At 47.3% G+C, this 14,122-nt stretch overlaps 1 protein-coding gene across 1 annotated transcript in view; it reads left to right on the top strand.

Moving 5' to 3' along the window:
* Positions 1–13,622, top strand: part of LOC118502533 (helix-loop-helix protein delilah) — a 29,473-nt gene extending 15,851 nt beyond the window's left edge. The window contains exons 2-3 of the mRNA XM_036034804.1: positions 2,027–2,068; positions 8,852–13,622. Coding sequence (XP_035890697.1) covers positions 8,905–10,239 — 1,335 coding nt within the window. The 5' untranslated portion in view covers positions 2,027–2,068; positions 8,852–8,904 and the 3' untranslated portion in view covers positions 10,240–13,622. The remainder of the gene's footprint in view (positions 1–2,026; positions 2,069–8,851) is intronic.
* The last annotated feature ends 500 nt before the right edge of the window (positions 13,623–14,122 follow it).

Here is a 14,122-nt window from a genome sequence, read left to right as displayed (position 1 = left end):
GCGCTAGTCTAGTGATGATGTTAGCTAGGTAATGAAGAAAGACATCAAGCAAAATCAGTTGCCCGCAGGCTTCTAATATGTTGTATCTCCCGCTGTCTTTACGTGCGCTTGTTAGGTGACTACTTCACGACTCCTCCGGCTAATCTGGTCGAACGTCTGCTGGAGAAACAACACCAGCAGCGATCTAAAATTTTAGACATTTTTTTGGTTGGTTGGTTAATTGACCCTAGACATTCCAGCATACGGCCACTGTCTGCCTTAATTTCCTATTTATGTGAAAGTAATTCGACAGTCACTGATCATGTTTGTCAAGTTTATTATGATTGCTAACGGGAGCGGGGCCGTCGCAAAAGATCATTGAAATTTGATACAATTTTTGCTTCATACTGGACGTGAAGAATGACACACACACACACACACACACACACACACACACACACACACACACACACACACACACACACACACAAAAGAGTCCTCAACTCTTCAACAAAAACTGAACAACGACACATCGGGGAAGCTAGAAAAAAAACTGTCACACGTAAAGGTTTCACTAGCCAACACCTAGCTCTCCAGGGGTAGCTTGCAACTTGGGGCGATAAGCCGACGAACGAGCACATGTTTTACACCAACCCGTCGACGTACAGCAAAACCGCTTTTTTATCAACCGCTTGGCGCGTTTCGGCGAGACTTCGGGCGAAAGAAAAGTAGTCCTCGCCACAAACCTTCCCCTTTTTCTGAATGGTTGTGGCAATCCTGGCAACGGACGCAGCAACGAGGCGAACAAAATGTTGTTCGCCTTTAATTGCCACTCCGTAGCTCCATACTCAGCGGCGCGCAAGATCGATGGATCGGGTCCTCGGAATCACTGCTGTCGGTAGGGGCTGTTACTTTCCTTCCGAAAATTCACCTGTCGCATGGTCCTTGTAGCTCAGTGCGAGGGGAAAACGTGAAGCAGAAGAAGCAAAGCAAAAAAGTCATACAACGCCAACCAAAAACATTAACTCATTCCACACTGCGCCACACCACGGTCCTGCTGTTGCCAGTCTTCCCTGCGCTGAGCGATAAACGCCAGTCCCAGAGCGGCACATTTTTCGCGCAAACGCATTTGCAGCTTTGATTTAGGATGACAACTGCGACGACAACTTTTCAGCGAACAGGCCACAAACGCACACACACACACGTCGGCACCGGCACAAAGTTGCTACCGAGATTTTTGCGAAGGCAGGAGACTGGCCACTTAAACGACCATTCACTTGCTCGTGGACGCGCGAATGTGGACTCATTCCTGAGGGCATCCTTGTTTTTTTGTTTGTTTCCCCTCTCAAGATATCCAAGCGTTTTGGGAGTGGATAAAGGATAGGCTTCCGAAGGGGGAAAGGGAGTGAGAGGCAATGTGGTACGGGGATGGCTGGGGAGTGAGTCTTCCGCACAGCTAGTGCCCGGCATGCCAGTGTGTTTTCGTTCGCCTCCTGCGGCCGTGAAAGTGTCGGTTAATTCGTAAATTGGACGCTGAAAGGTTCGGTGCTTTAGCGAACGCCCTTCGAGACTAATTAAAATCATATTGATTTAAAGATTCTTGTGATTGCTTCATCGAGCATCGGCTGATGTCAAAGTTCCTAATCAAACAGGGGAAGAAAGTTTGCTCAACTCCAATAGAACGCGCTCCATCAACTTTAAATTCAACCGATCAGCTATTATGAAGCTTGGGCGATCTTCATCTATTAGCATGAAGCGTGTTGGCGGCAAAAGCTTCATTAACTTAATTGCTCGCGTGTAGTCGTAAAGTTGCTACGATTTCTACCGCTTGCCAGTGGGAATTTATTGCCTGGGTCTGGGTGTTCTAGACGATAGCGATCTAGGGCATGCGTCGATTTGCTGGAGGTCGTGACTATAGACAACGCTTTACAACTAGATATTCGCTTTAGGCCCAAAACTATTCATTTTGTTTCGGGAACTTAATAACCTTGTTAATTATTTAGACAAAACATAACTGATTGTATTGTATCTCATTTTCTATTTTCAGCTATGTACTACAAGTCACCGGATCGCCGATAAAATCAAACCGGTAGGTACACCAGCATCCGCAGAACTGTCAATGTCACAGTGGGAGAAGGGCTCGGCAAAAACGGACACAATTCCGCCGATATCTGCCATCACGATGTCCTAACCGTTATCCGTTATCCAAGCTGTCATCTTGGACGATCTTGGACCACGGGTAGAAAATCCGTATCCCTTCCTCTTGATATCTCAATCAAAACGCATTAGACGCAAGGTGCCAGCGTCGGTAGATGATATCACAAAAAAAACCTCGAGCCGTCGGTATCGACCAGAGTCATCCGCACACCGCGTGCAGCGATCTTTGATTTCTGTCCACTTTATCGCTCAATCCACCAACACCAATCAGTAATCCAAACTATCTCACCCGGTAGTTGTCCCTGTCTGTGGCGAGGTTGGGGGATTGTCGGCTGCTGCTGAGAAAGGTTTTGTAGATTTTTGCTGTCACTGTAGCAAAACAACCCTTGTCACGGATTAGCCCCCTGAAGGAAGGCATCCTTGCTCGTCAGGCGACGGTTAGGTTTTATATCTTCATTAACCGAGCTAATGGACTGCGGCGGCACTGCGGCATATAGTGTTGAGCGCAGTGTGTGATGCAGCGACTCTCCAGACTCCGATGGGTGTTGCTTAATCGGTTGATCTTTTATTTGGTGATCTTTAATCGCTTTAGCTCGAAAAATTGTGCAGCGTCAGAAATCCGAATGGGACTGTAAATGTGATTAGGAGCATGTAATTTGGTGATTTGAAATGGAATACTCAGCTCAGCTCAGTGGTTTAAAGGCGTTTTACAAATTGTTTGACATGGTTTACTGCTAGAGCTACTTTCGCTGGTAGATAAAAAAGGCTACAACTATTGAAACTCGTCACACTTCCAGCAAACATTGTCCGGTGATTTATCGACCAGCAAGCACCTCTCGTGGAAACACTCCAAAGACGTACCGAAACAGCGCTGAAGATGATGTTCAAACCGTGCGACGCGTTCCAATCAGCTTGACACGATCTGAAACTGTCGTCGATTGTCGATGGCGACTGTGGCGTACGTGCGAGGGTTCCATAAATCGCCGGCCACGCCAACCTTGATGCCACAGATGCATTCCGAGAAGGACGCTCGCATCAAGTGACGCGTGATGGTGCCGTTTGGTGCCGCTCTTCCAAGGCGCGACAGCTCTTCATGCGGGGGTTAGCGGTCGTAATGACGCGCCATTTGCCTTTTGACTTTAACTTTGGGTTGGGGGGCACGTTCTTGAGAAGCATCACCAGCCGGATCTGATGAAAGTTGGTTCCCGCTGCAGGTATTGACTGAAAAGTAGGAAAATTGCAATTACATGGAACACGTGCTGTGGCACACGGTCACCAAGCCTTTTGAAACGTGGTCAATTGATGCACCGTGACTGATGTCCGTTAAATCGTTGCTGCGTACTGTACGGTAAACGACGTCAGTACGATCCGCGCCCTAAATCTCTCTCACCCTTTTCCTATTTATCCCGGAGGCGTTAAGAGTGTGAACAATGTCAGCCTCAGTCCACGCGGTGTCGGTAAATCATGAGTCGTATTGTTTGTATGCTTATCGATAGACTGCAAGATGAGAACAGACAAATTTCCTTACTATTGTATTGGAATTCAAAATTTTATTAGAAATGTTCAGAAATAACTTCAACTTCATCTTCAAGACAAGAGCTTCTAAGTCTTACCTAGAAGCTTAGTGCAGTCTCAGGGTTTTCGGGGAGAGCTATTGATGTTCGAACCATAACTAAGCTCTGTTGCGCTTACATGGAGCATCCATTATTTTCAAGTTCAATATGCATCTCTTAAGAAACTTCTGGGCTAAAATTGCTCAGCCATGTTATTGATGAAGCATAAATGTCCAAAACTCTGCCAACTACTAATTGTTTACAAATCACTCTCCTTGCTAAGTAATTGGCCCAAAGTGGCGTACTGGAGTTATGGTCCATTCCAGTACCATACAATTAAAATCCTTGCCTCTGCACTTGGTTCTTCCATTGTGCCGAAAGTGCATCGAAAGCAGAACGACACTAATTTATTTTATTTGCTCATTGTTATGCACTCAACGAGTTGTAACATTTTTTGCCCTCTCGCTCGCCAAGTCTTCGCGGGAGGTCGTGACTTGGCCTGCTTATAGTTTTGAACGATTACATGACTCCCGGCTCCCTAACAAACGGATCGGCGGCATGAGTCAGTGCGCATCCAAAACCACCCGAAAGGCTATCCACAGGAACGTGCCTCGAAATGTGCCATAAATGCTTAAATCTCCACCAGACGGGCCACATCGATGCGCGCGCCGGATAATGTAACCGACCAGTGGCCGTAATGTAGGTTACTCGGTTCCAGCCTCATCCCGGTACGCGTCCCGTACAAACGACTACTGTTTGCATTTCCCAGGAATCACATCGGCCGTCGCAATGCCACGACAAAACCCGCTGGCACGGCGTCTCCAACGCCACTGTCAGCGATCAATCAGGGTGCGAAATAAGGCGCGGTTTGTCAAATCGCCAGCCGAAACAGCCCATGCGCTCGGGGGAAGGCACACTTTGTATGCATGCTGCGGTCTGCCGCTACACGTGGGTGCGGTTAGCATGGATGACATCCGTTCGGTTAGGGAGAACCGTCAGCGTCAGCGACAGCATCGCATTTTATCGATTTCTGTAGAACTGTGGTCGCTGTGGTCACTTACTGCTGCTGTATGCGCTATTGCGCCTCGGTCGCGATCTGTTCGGTCGATGGAAATCGCACACACTTAGTGGGGGAAGTGAGTTGCAAAGTTCATCTACAGCACGCATCGGCTACGGTGACTGGCCTTCCCCGAAATGCATCGGCAAAAAACCCAAACATTGGCTGACGTTCATGTCAGATGGCGTATTCTGTGAGTGCGATATGCCTGTGATGTGTGTCGGAGGTTTCGCTGGTCGACGTCCATTCACTGGGCCGACAGTTGGGACAGCAATTTGCAATTGTTGGTAATTGGTAAGAGGCGCCGAATTTTAAACGATACTGTCAGATTTGGTCCTTTGTTGCTGGAGTCAGACAGGCTGAAGGATACAAGAACGATCGTACATCAGGAGTGACATTTTATTTTAAAATTATTTAAGATCTAATTTTAAGATACTTTTAATTCTAGAAGATATATTTTATCTTTATTACAACTACAAAGTATAATCAATGATCTTAGGAAAGCAATCATCCAAGATACAAACGAGTCCCGCAAGCCTTCTAACATCATGGGAAAACAGTTGACAGTGTAAAAAGTGTATCAATCGCTGGAACCGTAGCTACGCAAACATTCCCAGCATTCCGATCACGTGCTGAAGAATGGTATAGAATAGCAAAACACAACTCGCAAGCTCACAGCGTTGACACGTCGTCGCGCGACGATCGAGTTTGAAACGTTTGATTGATACGTTCCAGGGGGACATATGACAGTATCGATAGCATTCGATCGTACGAAACGATTGATCACTCGCAAAAATTAAAGACAAGAGGCATTACAGCTTCCACCGGATTGATTCTCACCGTTATCACAGCTCAGAAAAACCGGACGTGAAGGCAATCTTTTTCCCCCGCCAAGAACGCCTCTTCCAGTTCCAGCTGATGTCATCCTTTTAAAGATCTTCAAGAGCCTGTTCGGGTAAGGCACATCACCAACCCGAAGTCAATGCCCTACGAAGGAGACAAGTTTGAAGACCAGCTGCATGTAACTCTTGCAGCAGGAAACCTGCCAGCTAAGGTCACAACGGCAATGGTGCAGCGAAAACCCCCTCAGAGATTCCGGTCCCTAGCATTACTGACCATTCCGGGAGGGACGACATTTTCGCACAGCGGTTGTGTGTTGTGTAAACTGTCCAAAACGGTAGCAGCCAAGCAGTGCAGTGCGATTAGCCGCCAACGATCACGAGAACCAACTGCAAGATCGCAAGCCCGCGCCAATGCACTTAATGGCTACCGGTGCAAAACCACAATTCATCAGAAGTCACTCCCGGTAACCGTTCATGGTCAGCGAACAGTTCCACAACGTAACCGCAGATCGTTGCGAGCATCAACCACAATAATCGCGCCCATCCGAGGCTCCCATACTCGTCCAGTGAGTTACATTTTTATTATGGTTGTTTTAGAACTGTCGTTCGTTCGGTGCGGGGCTGGTGGTGGATCACGTACCGCAGGTTGTTCGTCTTCATCGATCGATCGGTTGCATTATGCTGGGCTGCTAGCAAATGTAGGGAAGCCAGAAATGTCAACGCCGTCAGCGAGCGGCGTACGATCGTGAGAAGCTTCATGCTATGAACAATCCGATCTTGATGCCGATTAGTGTTCGACGGTCCGTCGTTTTGCAATTGACACACGGGTTAAGCTATCGGTGCATCACAGTGCCACGGCGCTTGTAGTAGGCGCTCCAAACTCGCTCACCGCCGAGATCTTGCTGCGCAGCTTAAGATCGTCCTTCAAAAATGCCAACAACGATCAGCTGGTTGACAACTTGTTTTGAACCACTTGGCATGGGTCTTGACGGATTTTTGCACTGCTTCAGATAAGTTCGGTGCTCGTGTTCGGTGCAGACATTCGACATCGAATGCTTCTCGAACAGGTGGCGTGTGAAATGGGCTGTCGAGAAGAATTTGTCACAATAATTTAAAACTCTGTCTGTTCTGGTACTTCCAGTTCTCTAAAAGAGCTGTAAAGCTGAAGATGATAAGTCAGTGAGAGAGAGCATGTATCTTATGAGATATGACTTTTCCTCAAACAAAATCAACTTTAGTCCAATAAAACTTCACGCATGTCTTTCTCCCCGCCATTATGCAAGCAACTCGTAACAAACGAGGCCGTATCAAATCGTTAGAGCTCACTTCTCCCGCCGACTCACGTGTGCGAAATGTCGCAAAACACTTCACTACAAGCACTGTTCCAAGTCCTGCCTCCATTGTGTGGCCGCACACGGATACCGACCGCCCCGTGGCTGAAGGTTAAGTTTGCTTCGCATTGTTCACAAATAGAAACCTCTCTCCGGCTACTTTATTCATCCAAAACGCTACACGCGCAACGCACGCGGGGCTCCAAAACTCATGGCCCTCTTCATCGACACTTCAATCAACGATGCGATCCGACCGACGCGTAGAGGGCGTCAAGGTACGGCCTCCGTCAGACAGGCAAAAACCACAACACAGCGTTGTGGCGTTGTTGGGTTCACTCATAAAAATGGGACGGCCACTTATTAGTTGAGCTGTTTTCTTTCTTTCCCTGCAACGAGAAACGATAGCGGATCTTAATTTGTCGCGTCATCACACGGCACGACTCCACATCTTCGTCCTCCTTTGGCCGGGATGACCCGCCGGTGGCTTTTGTGTTTTGTGAACGATGAAACAAACGCGAAAGTAACTGTCAAACTGTTGTGCGTGGTGATTACTGATGTTGGTGCTATGTAACGTCTTACTTTAGTTCGTTCCAATTCCTGTTCACCAGACACTTCCGGTGTTTGAAGTTCGTATTTTGGATCAAACGAGAACACTCGCTGAGGACTTCTTCCTCCTTGGCCCTACAATCTCGAAAGGTCTCGGCCTGCCATTTCTGGCTTCCTGCGACTTGATTTTGCCTGTAACTGTCATTGAAGCCTTATAAACTTTAAGACAACAACTCACTGAATGTAACGTATCACTCACCAGGATTCTTCAATTATCTCAAGTGACGTCTTTGTTAAGACCGTGGGACAAGTACCGTGGCTTGAGTTGTTTAATGATGTGCCAGAAAATTCCAAGGTTAATGAGCAAATATGTGCAACCTGACCCAAAAACCCTCCATGAGTCAATTTGACTCACGCTTCATCTCATCTCTGGAGGTAATTAAACTGACCAAGTCACAATTTTTTCCCTTTCGTTCCTTCCAACAACCAAGTAGCACCTCTGTCCAATCTTTAGCTTCAATCGAAATCATCGCATCGCATCAAGTTGATAATCTGTTCCCCGATGCAAAACGATAAACGATACGGCAAGAACCGCTCTCTGACCCCACACCCGGAGCCATGCGTAGTAGGTGACCTCCTGATGTCAATAGTCATTAATCTTTGTGGCCCTGTGTTGAACTTTGTTTGCGAACCGCGCAGATCTTCCACACCGCGCCGTTTCCCGATTTCCCCGATCATATCACTAGTGGCGAGTGTCAAGTATCAGCGGTGTGCTTAAAGTCCCAAAACAACCAGTCCGTCACGGGGCCACCGATTATGCCGATGACCACTAAGCTGGCCATTCGAACACGGGCAGCTACAGGTCCCAACGAGCCGTCCCCTATTTCATGGCTTCATAATTCATCATGAGAAAGTGTCCGCGAGGAAGCGAGGCTGGACACACACACAAGCAACAGAAAAAAGCAGCTTCCAACCGGATTAAGAAACAGCAATTGTTACCGATGATTTACAAGTTGTTGGGATCGAACATTTTTGCCTGCCCGGGCAACCGGGAGAAACCCATTTGTCACGCAAGGGCTGGGACATTGGCGTCACCGGACGCTGTTAGACGTAGTTTGGAGGGGGAAGAATTTGTTGGAATAAACCACACAATGGAGCCCTTTTTCATAACGTCTTTTATCTCGGTTATTGGAGGGAAAAAAGGTCTAATACATTCTTGTGTTGTGATGGAGATTCCTTGCATTCAAAGCAGGAATGTAATACAGGCCTGCAAAATATTTGGATTTCAAGTTTGGGTTTCAAGATTTATTTTTATAACTAAGCATTAGCTAGCAAATCGAAACGATTGTCTACATTTTATTATTCTTCTTCCATCTCTCTTCACAGGATACAATTTAACGGCCACAAGAAGAAAGCGGATAGTAAGCAAACAGATCACGATGCGTCACAACAACATAGAGTCGATCAGTGCGATCACCTTCAACCAGCAACCCTCGATGGAGGCGTCCTCGATGGCCGACGCTAACAACAACCACAACGGAAGCAGCTACATTGGGCTGTCGATGATGGCGGCGGACGGTACCGGAACCCTTGTGTCCGAAATCAAGAAGGATGAAAAGTATTCCCTTCGACAGCGGCAGTCACGTCGCACCACGGTAGAGACGGCGAACGTCAGCAAAACGACGACCACCACCAAGGAGAAGGCGACGCCGAAGGAAAAACCTAAGCCCAAAGCGGCCCCCCTTAGCAAGTACCGCCGGAAAACGGCCAACGCACGGGAGCGGAGCCGTATGCGTGAGATCAACAGTGCGTTCGAGAATCTCCGACGAGCGGTTCCGGTTGCCGTGGCCGGTACGAGTGGCACCAGTTCACCCGTCAGCTCACCCCAGTGCAGTGGAAGTGCGGCATCGAGCGAGAAGCTTACCAAGATTACCACCCTACGGCTAGCGATGAAGTACATCCGGATATTAAGTGACATGCTGCACGGAACACCGCCCGGCACGCTTGAAAACAACAACGACCTGGACATGATCAACCATAACGAGATCGAGCGGGAAGTGATGCAGAAGGGGCTGCTACTGCTGGAAGGGGGATATTCCACCGGAACTCCGGGATACATCTCCTCGTCACCGGCCGCATCGCCGGTTCGGCAACCTACCGACAATCCTAAACCATCGTCAGCATCCTCCAAAAATAACTCGCAACAATCGAGCAGCAGCAGCAGCAGCACCAACTCCTCTAGCAGCGCTCGGAAACGATCGTCCAGCAAGCGAAGCACGTCCAGCAATAGTCGCTCCAAAAAATCCACCTCATCCAGTTCCACCACAAGCAGCCCCCGAACGCGTGGACGAAAATCTACGCCCAGTTTACCAACGGTAGAGAAGAAAGACGACGATATTCAGCTAACGGCGCCCAGCTTACTACCGGACCCTCCTACCCGACCGGACCCGCTCGGGATGGATGTAGATCTAAGCTCGGTGCTGGAGTCGGACAACGATTCACTGATACTGTCCGAACCGTGTCTCAGCCCGCTGACGACCGGTGTCGGACCGGGCGGTCTGAAGTCCCATCCCAACTTTGCCTGCACCAACAGTCAGTCGGTCGTGCCGAACGATGGGCTGGAGTTTGGCCTGTTCCTAGAGTCGGACGCTGACTCGTTGCAGCTGTCCGAGCCATGCCTGAGCCCGCTTAGTCATCTGGACTCGTTGAACCCGTTCAACGATCTGCTTCACACCGGTTTCAACGAACAGACGGCTCTGGAGTTGTATCTATAACCCCCAGCGCCGAAGGTCACCGGATGACCCAAACGGAAGTTCCAGATTGTGCATATGTTTATTTGTTCTTAGAGGAGCGTATATAGGATTAGCGGTTAAAGCCCAGTGTCAATGAAAGTCCCAGTAATTTATTCTCACCGTGTCATATTAGTTAGGAAACAAAAGCAACCACGCCCGGGCGCCCGGACATCGACCACGCAGAAAGAAGATCAAAACTGGCCGCCGGGTCGTATTTGCCGTGCGGTAGCATCCGGCGCACAGGTGTACCGTGACTTCCATACAAACCATTTGCCATCAATTTTTTGTTTGTAGTCCACTCATCCACCTCCAGTTTCACTTTTTAACTAACGAGAGCTTTGAGTGGACCTGTTATTTAGTTAGTCTAACAGAACGGTGTGTGTGTGTGCCTTTTGAATGCCTCCTTCATTTGAATTAGCTCACGAAGCCCCAACGACGCGCCATTAACGCACGCGACTAATCCGTCACGAACTCGATAAGTTCCGCACACATTGGTGCATGCAAATTCTCCATTCTCCAGCAATCATAATAGACCCTAATAGGCTATTTGTCACACTCATTTATCGTCCCGCGGTTCAGTTTGATTTATGTCCACACCAACTTTGGTGGATCGTGCACGTCGCTTGCTCATCCTTCGCGTGAATCTCGATCGATCATGTTTAAAGGGGATTGGTGCTCATTTGTGACGCGATATCATCACATTTATTTACATTGCTTATCTTGAATGTGTTTTCATTTCTTTGTATGCCATTTGTGACCTCCTTTTTAATAATATGCAACTTGAAAGCGAACGCTGCTCTTGCAACTGTCAGTGTCATTCTGCATTTTAATTGGATCAATGCTGATCGCCAAATTGAGGGTGAATTTGATCCAACAAATCACAATTCCGATTTTCCTTTATTGTCCAATTTCGCAAAACCCTGGTAGCGGTAGAACAATCCATGAATCATGCCCGCTCAATTCCCGTTCATACACCGATACTTCATGGCTTATCGCGATGACCATCCATTCCGGCCCCTTGGTTATGACTCCAATTTTGGACCTGCTAGCATTTCAAACCCGTTCGTTAAAGCTGGCTTAGTTCTGTACGGCATAACTTCCACCTCACACATGCCCTGTACGTCAAACATAGCGAGGGGGACCTTTGACGATTGCCTGTCCGGAGCCGTAGGTTGCATAATGCATCCAGCACGTGGAACAACGACGCCACCACGAGAATAGAGCGAACCTCGGGCACACACCTGCAACAACAGCTTCGCCAGCTCACAGTTGGTAGGGATAGCCACCCCCACAATTCTGAACAATCCCCTAGTGGGGGGGTGTACCGGGTGCCTCCCACCCTTACAACCATTAGAAAACTGCAACGTGCCAATTGCCGGGTTGATCTGAGGTAGATGATGTTGGTTTAGAGTTGGTTGTGCAGTAGACAATTGCGCTGCCACGTTTGCCAGTTGCTTTGGGGATGATTAATAGCGGACACTAGCAAATGCTTAGCATCAGCGTCGACAGAGAACGGAACGTGTGCGAATGGTGCTCAGCACGTGGGTAGGCGTTACTAACTGTAACCTACCGAAGTGTAACGAAGTGGAAACCACTGACCAGGCACCTGTTGCAGGGCGGCTATTAGGGGACATAAAATGGTGCTGCTCCTACAGACCTACAGCTACTTTGATGTACATCGCCAAGAGCCGCCATTATCGAAAACGATGCAGATGGAGATTTTGATCTGATTTTTTTTAAAATGCAATTTTTTTTTGCATTTCTGCTTTTTGGCCTGTAAATCAATATAAAATTAATCGCAATACATTTAATCAATCCCGGTTGTGAGCGTAACGTCCGTCAGTAGCGTTATGCGCTTAACGCTCTCCCTCTGTGTCTCTATCCCAAGCGGTCCAAAACTGGTAGCCCGACTGATGCAGACCAAACAGCAGGCCGCAAGAGTTGCATTATCATAAAGTCAATCTCAAGATTTGCCATTTTCAACCTTTCACCGAGAGTGGCTACAGATTTGGTCATCTTTCGCCCAAAGACAGACTTCCTTCCATAAGCGATCGGTTGCGTTTGCGGCGATCATTTCACTTTTTGTCCCTGAGAAACCATGCGTACATACATTGTATTATGTGTCATGCATTACAAATTCTATTGAACGATCGCTGTGGTGGGAAACTGTTTTTACTACATTGCAGACCTGCGTCATACACGTGCATTATGATATAGCCATTATTATCGGCCAAATCGGTCCAAAAACGGTAAGGACAACCTGTCTTTCTAAGGTTGACCAGCGGATTGAGAGGACGCTGAATCGGTAGCCTTGTTTTTTTTCTCTCTCTATATCGTCTGTTAGGTGAAATAATGCATGCGGCAGGTTAAAGAAGCTAAAGAAATACAATGTCATTCCTCGAAAGACTCAGACAACTAGACATACTAACAATCAAACGACAATCTCAGCAGAAAAAAGCCCAACAAAACATCACTTAGTAGCCTAAAGAAGTCATAAGGTTAATGTCAAACATTGTTTATAAAAAGTTATCTCTTCGAAGTCTTTATTAATCGATTCCATACGGGCACATTCCAGTAAAGCTTAGGTGAAACGCACACTCTAGTGTATGACATATGACACTACTTCAGCTAAATCGTAATGCAATACTTCTTTCTTCTACAAGTAGCGTATGCATTTGAAAGTAGACTAATCTAGAAGATTCTCCTTGCGATGCCCCGGTAGTGTAGCGATCCACCCAACCATCGATTGGCTTTTGTATCATCTCGTTTTTCTTTGGAGCAGCTTTGGAGAAAATAATCGAGCAACAGGACTGTTGTAGGACTATGTCAACAGGAAACCAAGGATAAAGTGAGATCGCTGTATAACTTTGATTCTGGCGTCAGAACATGTGTTCAAATCCTGGAAAAATCCTGGACTAGATAGAAATTATTGTTCTGAGCTCCCTATCTCAGGTGTCTCAGATAAAGTCGTCTAGGGACCCCTTAAATTCGAGCAAAATTTAATCCATTGATCACCGTCCAAGATTAGTCTATGTCTCCAATGCAAACGTTATGTTTAAGCTCTGCTTCAATCTTCTAATCGTTCTAATAGATTCTAAAGCTCCCCAGGCAGCTTACTGTAAGATAATAGCCATGAGCGTGTAAAGGTCTAGTTCTTTTCTAGTTTTTATCAAGCACCACACAATAAGGCCAGCATGTTGTCTGTGTGAAATCTGTGCCCAACAAGAGCAACTACGTGTAAACTAATAAAGTGTAGAAGTGAGTAGAGCGTATCAATGTCCTAGCAAAACTATGTGTGCTTCACAGTTGCATGATAAGGAGTAAGAATTGGAAATAGTAAACGAAACAGATATATTTTATACAAACTCGACTTGCACAACTCATTGAAAAGCGAAAGAAACATTGACGATCAACGCCAGCGTAAGTGTTTTCGATCCCACTTTATGTGACTGCAAATTTATTCCTCTCGGTGCGCAGAGGAGCGTTGTCAAAATGTTCTCACGCTTTGTTTTCGCCAGAAGTCCTTAGGACCAGTGTCACCAGTCCGTCGTATCGCAGCAAAGGAAAAACTTCTTATTATTTTAGGCAATGCATGTTCAAATGCAACAACTTGTTTGATTCGTCATCGATGATAGTGGACCCCTTACCGGACCGTTGCTTTCTGCTGGCTGTCGCGATCCTGTCGAATCAATTCCCGCTGATGCGTCGGCCGCCTTCACACCAAGCTGCGTGGAAAAACTGGAATTCTGCTGCGATGGTTTCTCGCTGACCGGTAGCAAATCTGATGGGAAAACACACACACCAGAGTAGGCCGTGGCCAGCGTGCGTATTGCTTTTGTTTGGACATAACTTCCCGACCCGACAT

Source organism: Anopheles stephensi, chromosome 2 (genome assembly GCF_013141755.1).
Source record: "Anopheles stephensi strain Indian chromosome 2, UCI_ANSTEP_V1.0, whole genome shotgun sequence".
NCBI classification, from domain to species: domain Eukaryota; kingdom Metazoa; phylum Arthropoda; class Insecta; order Diptera; family Culicidae; genus Anopheles; species Anopheles stephensi.
Note: the sequence above shows the minus strand (reverse complement) of the source record. Positions and strands in the feature narration are given on the sequence as shown.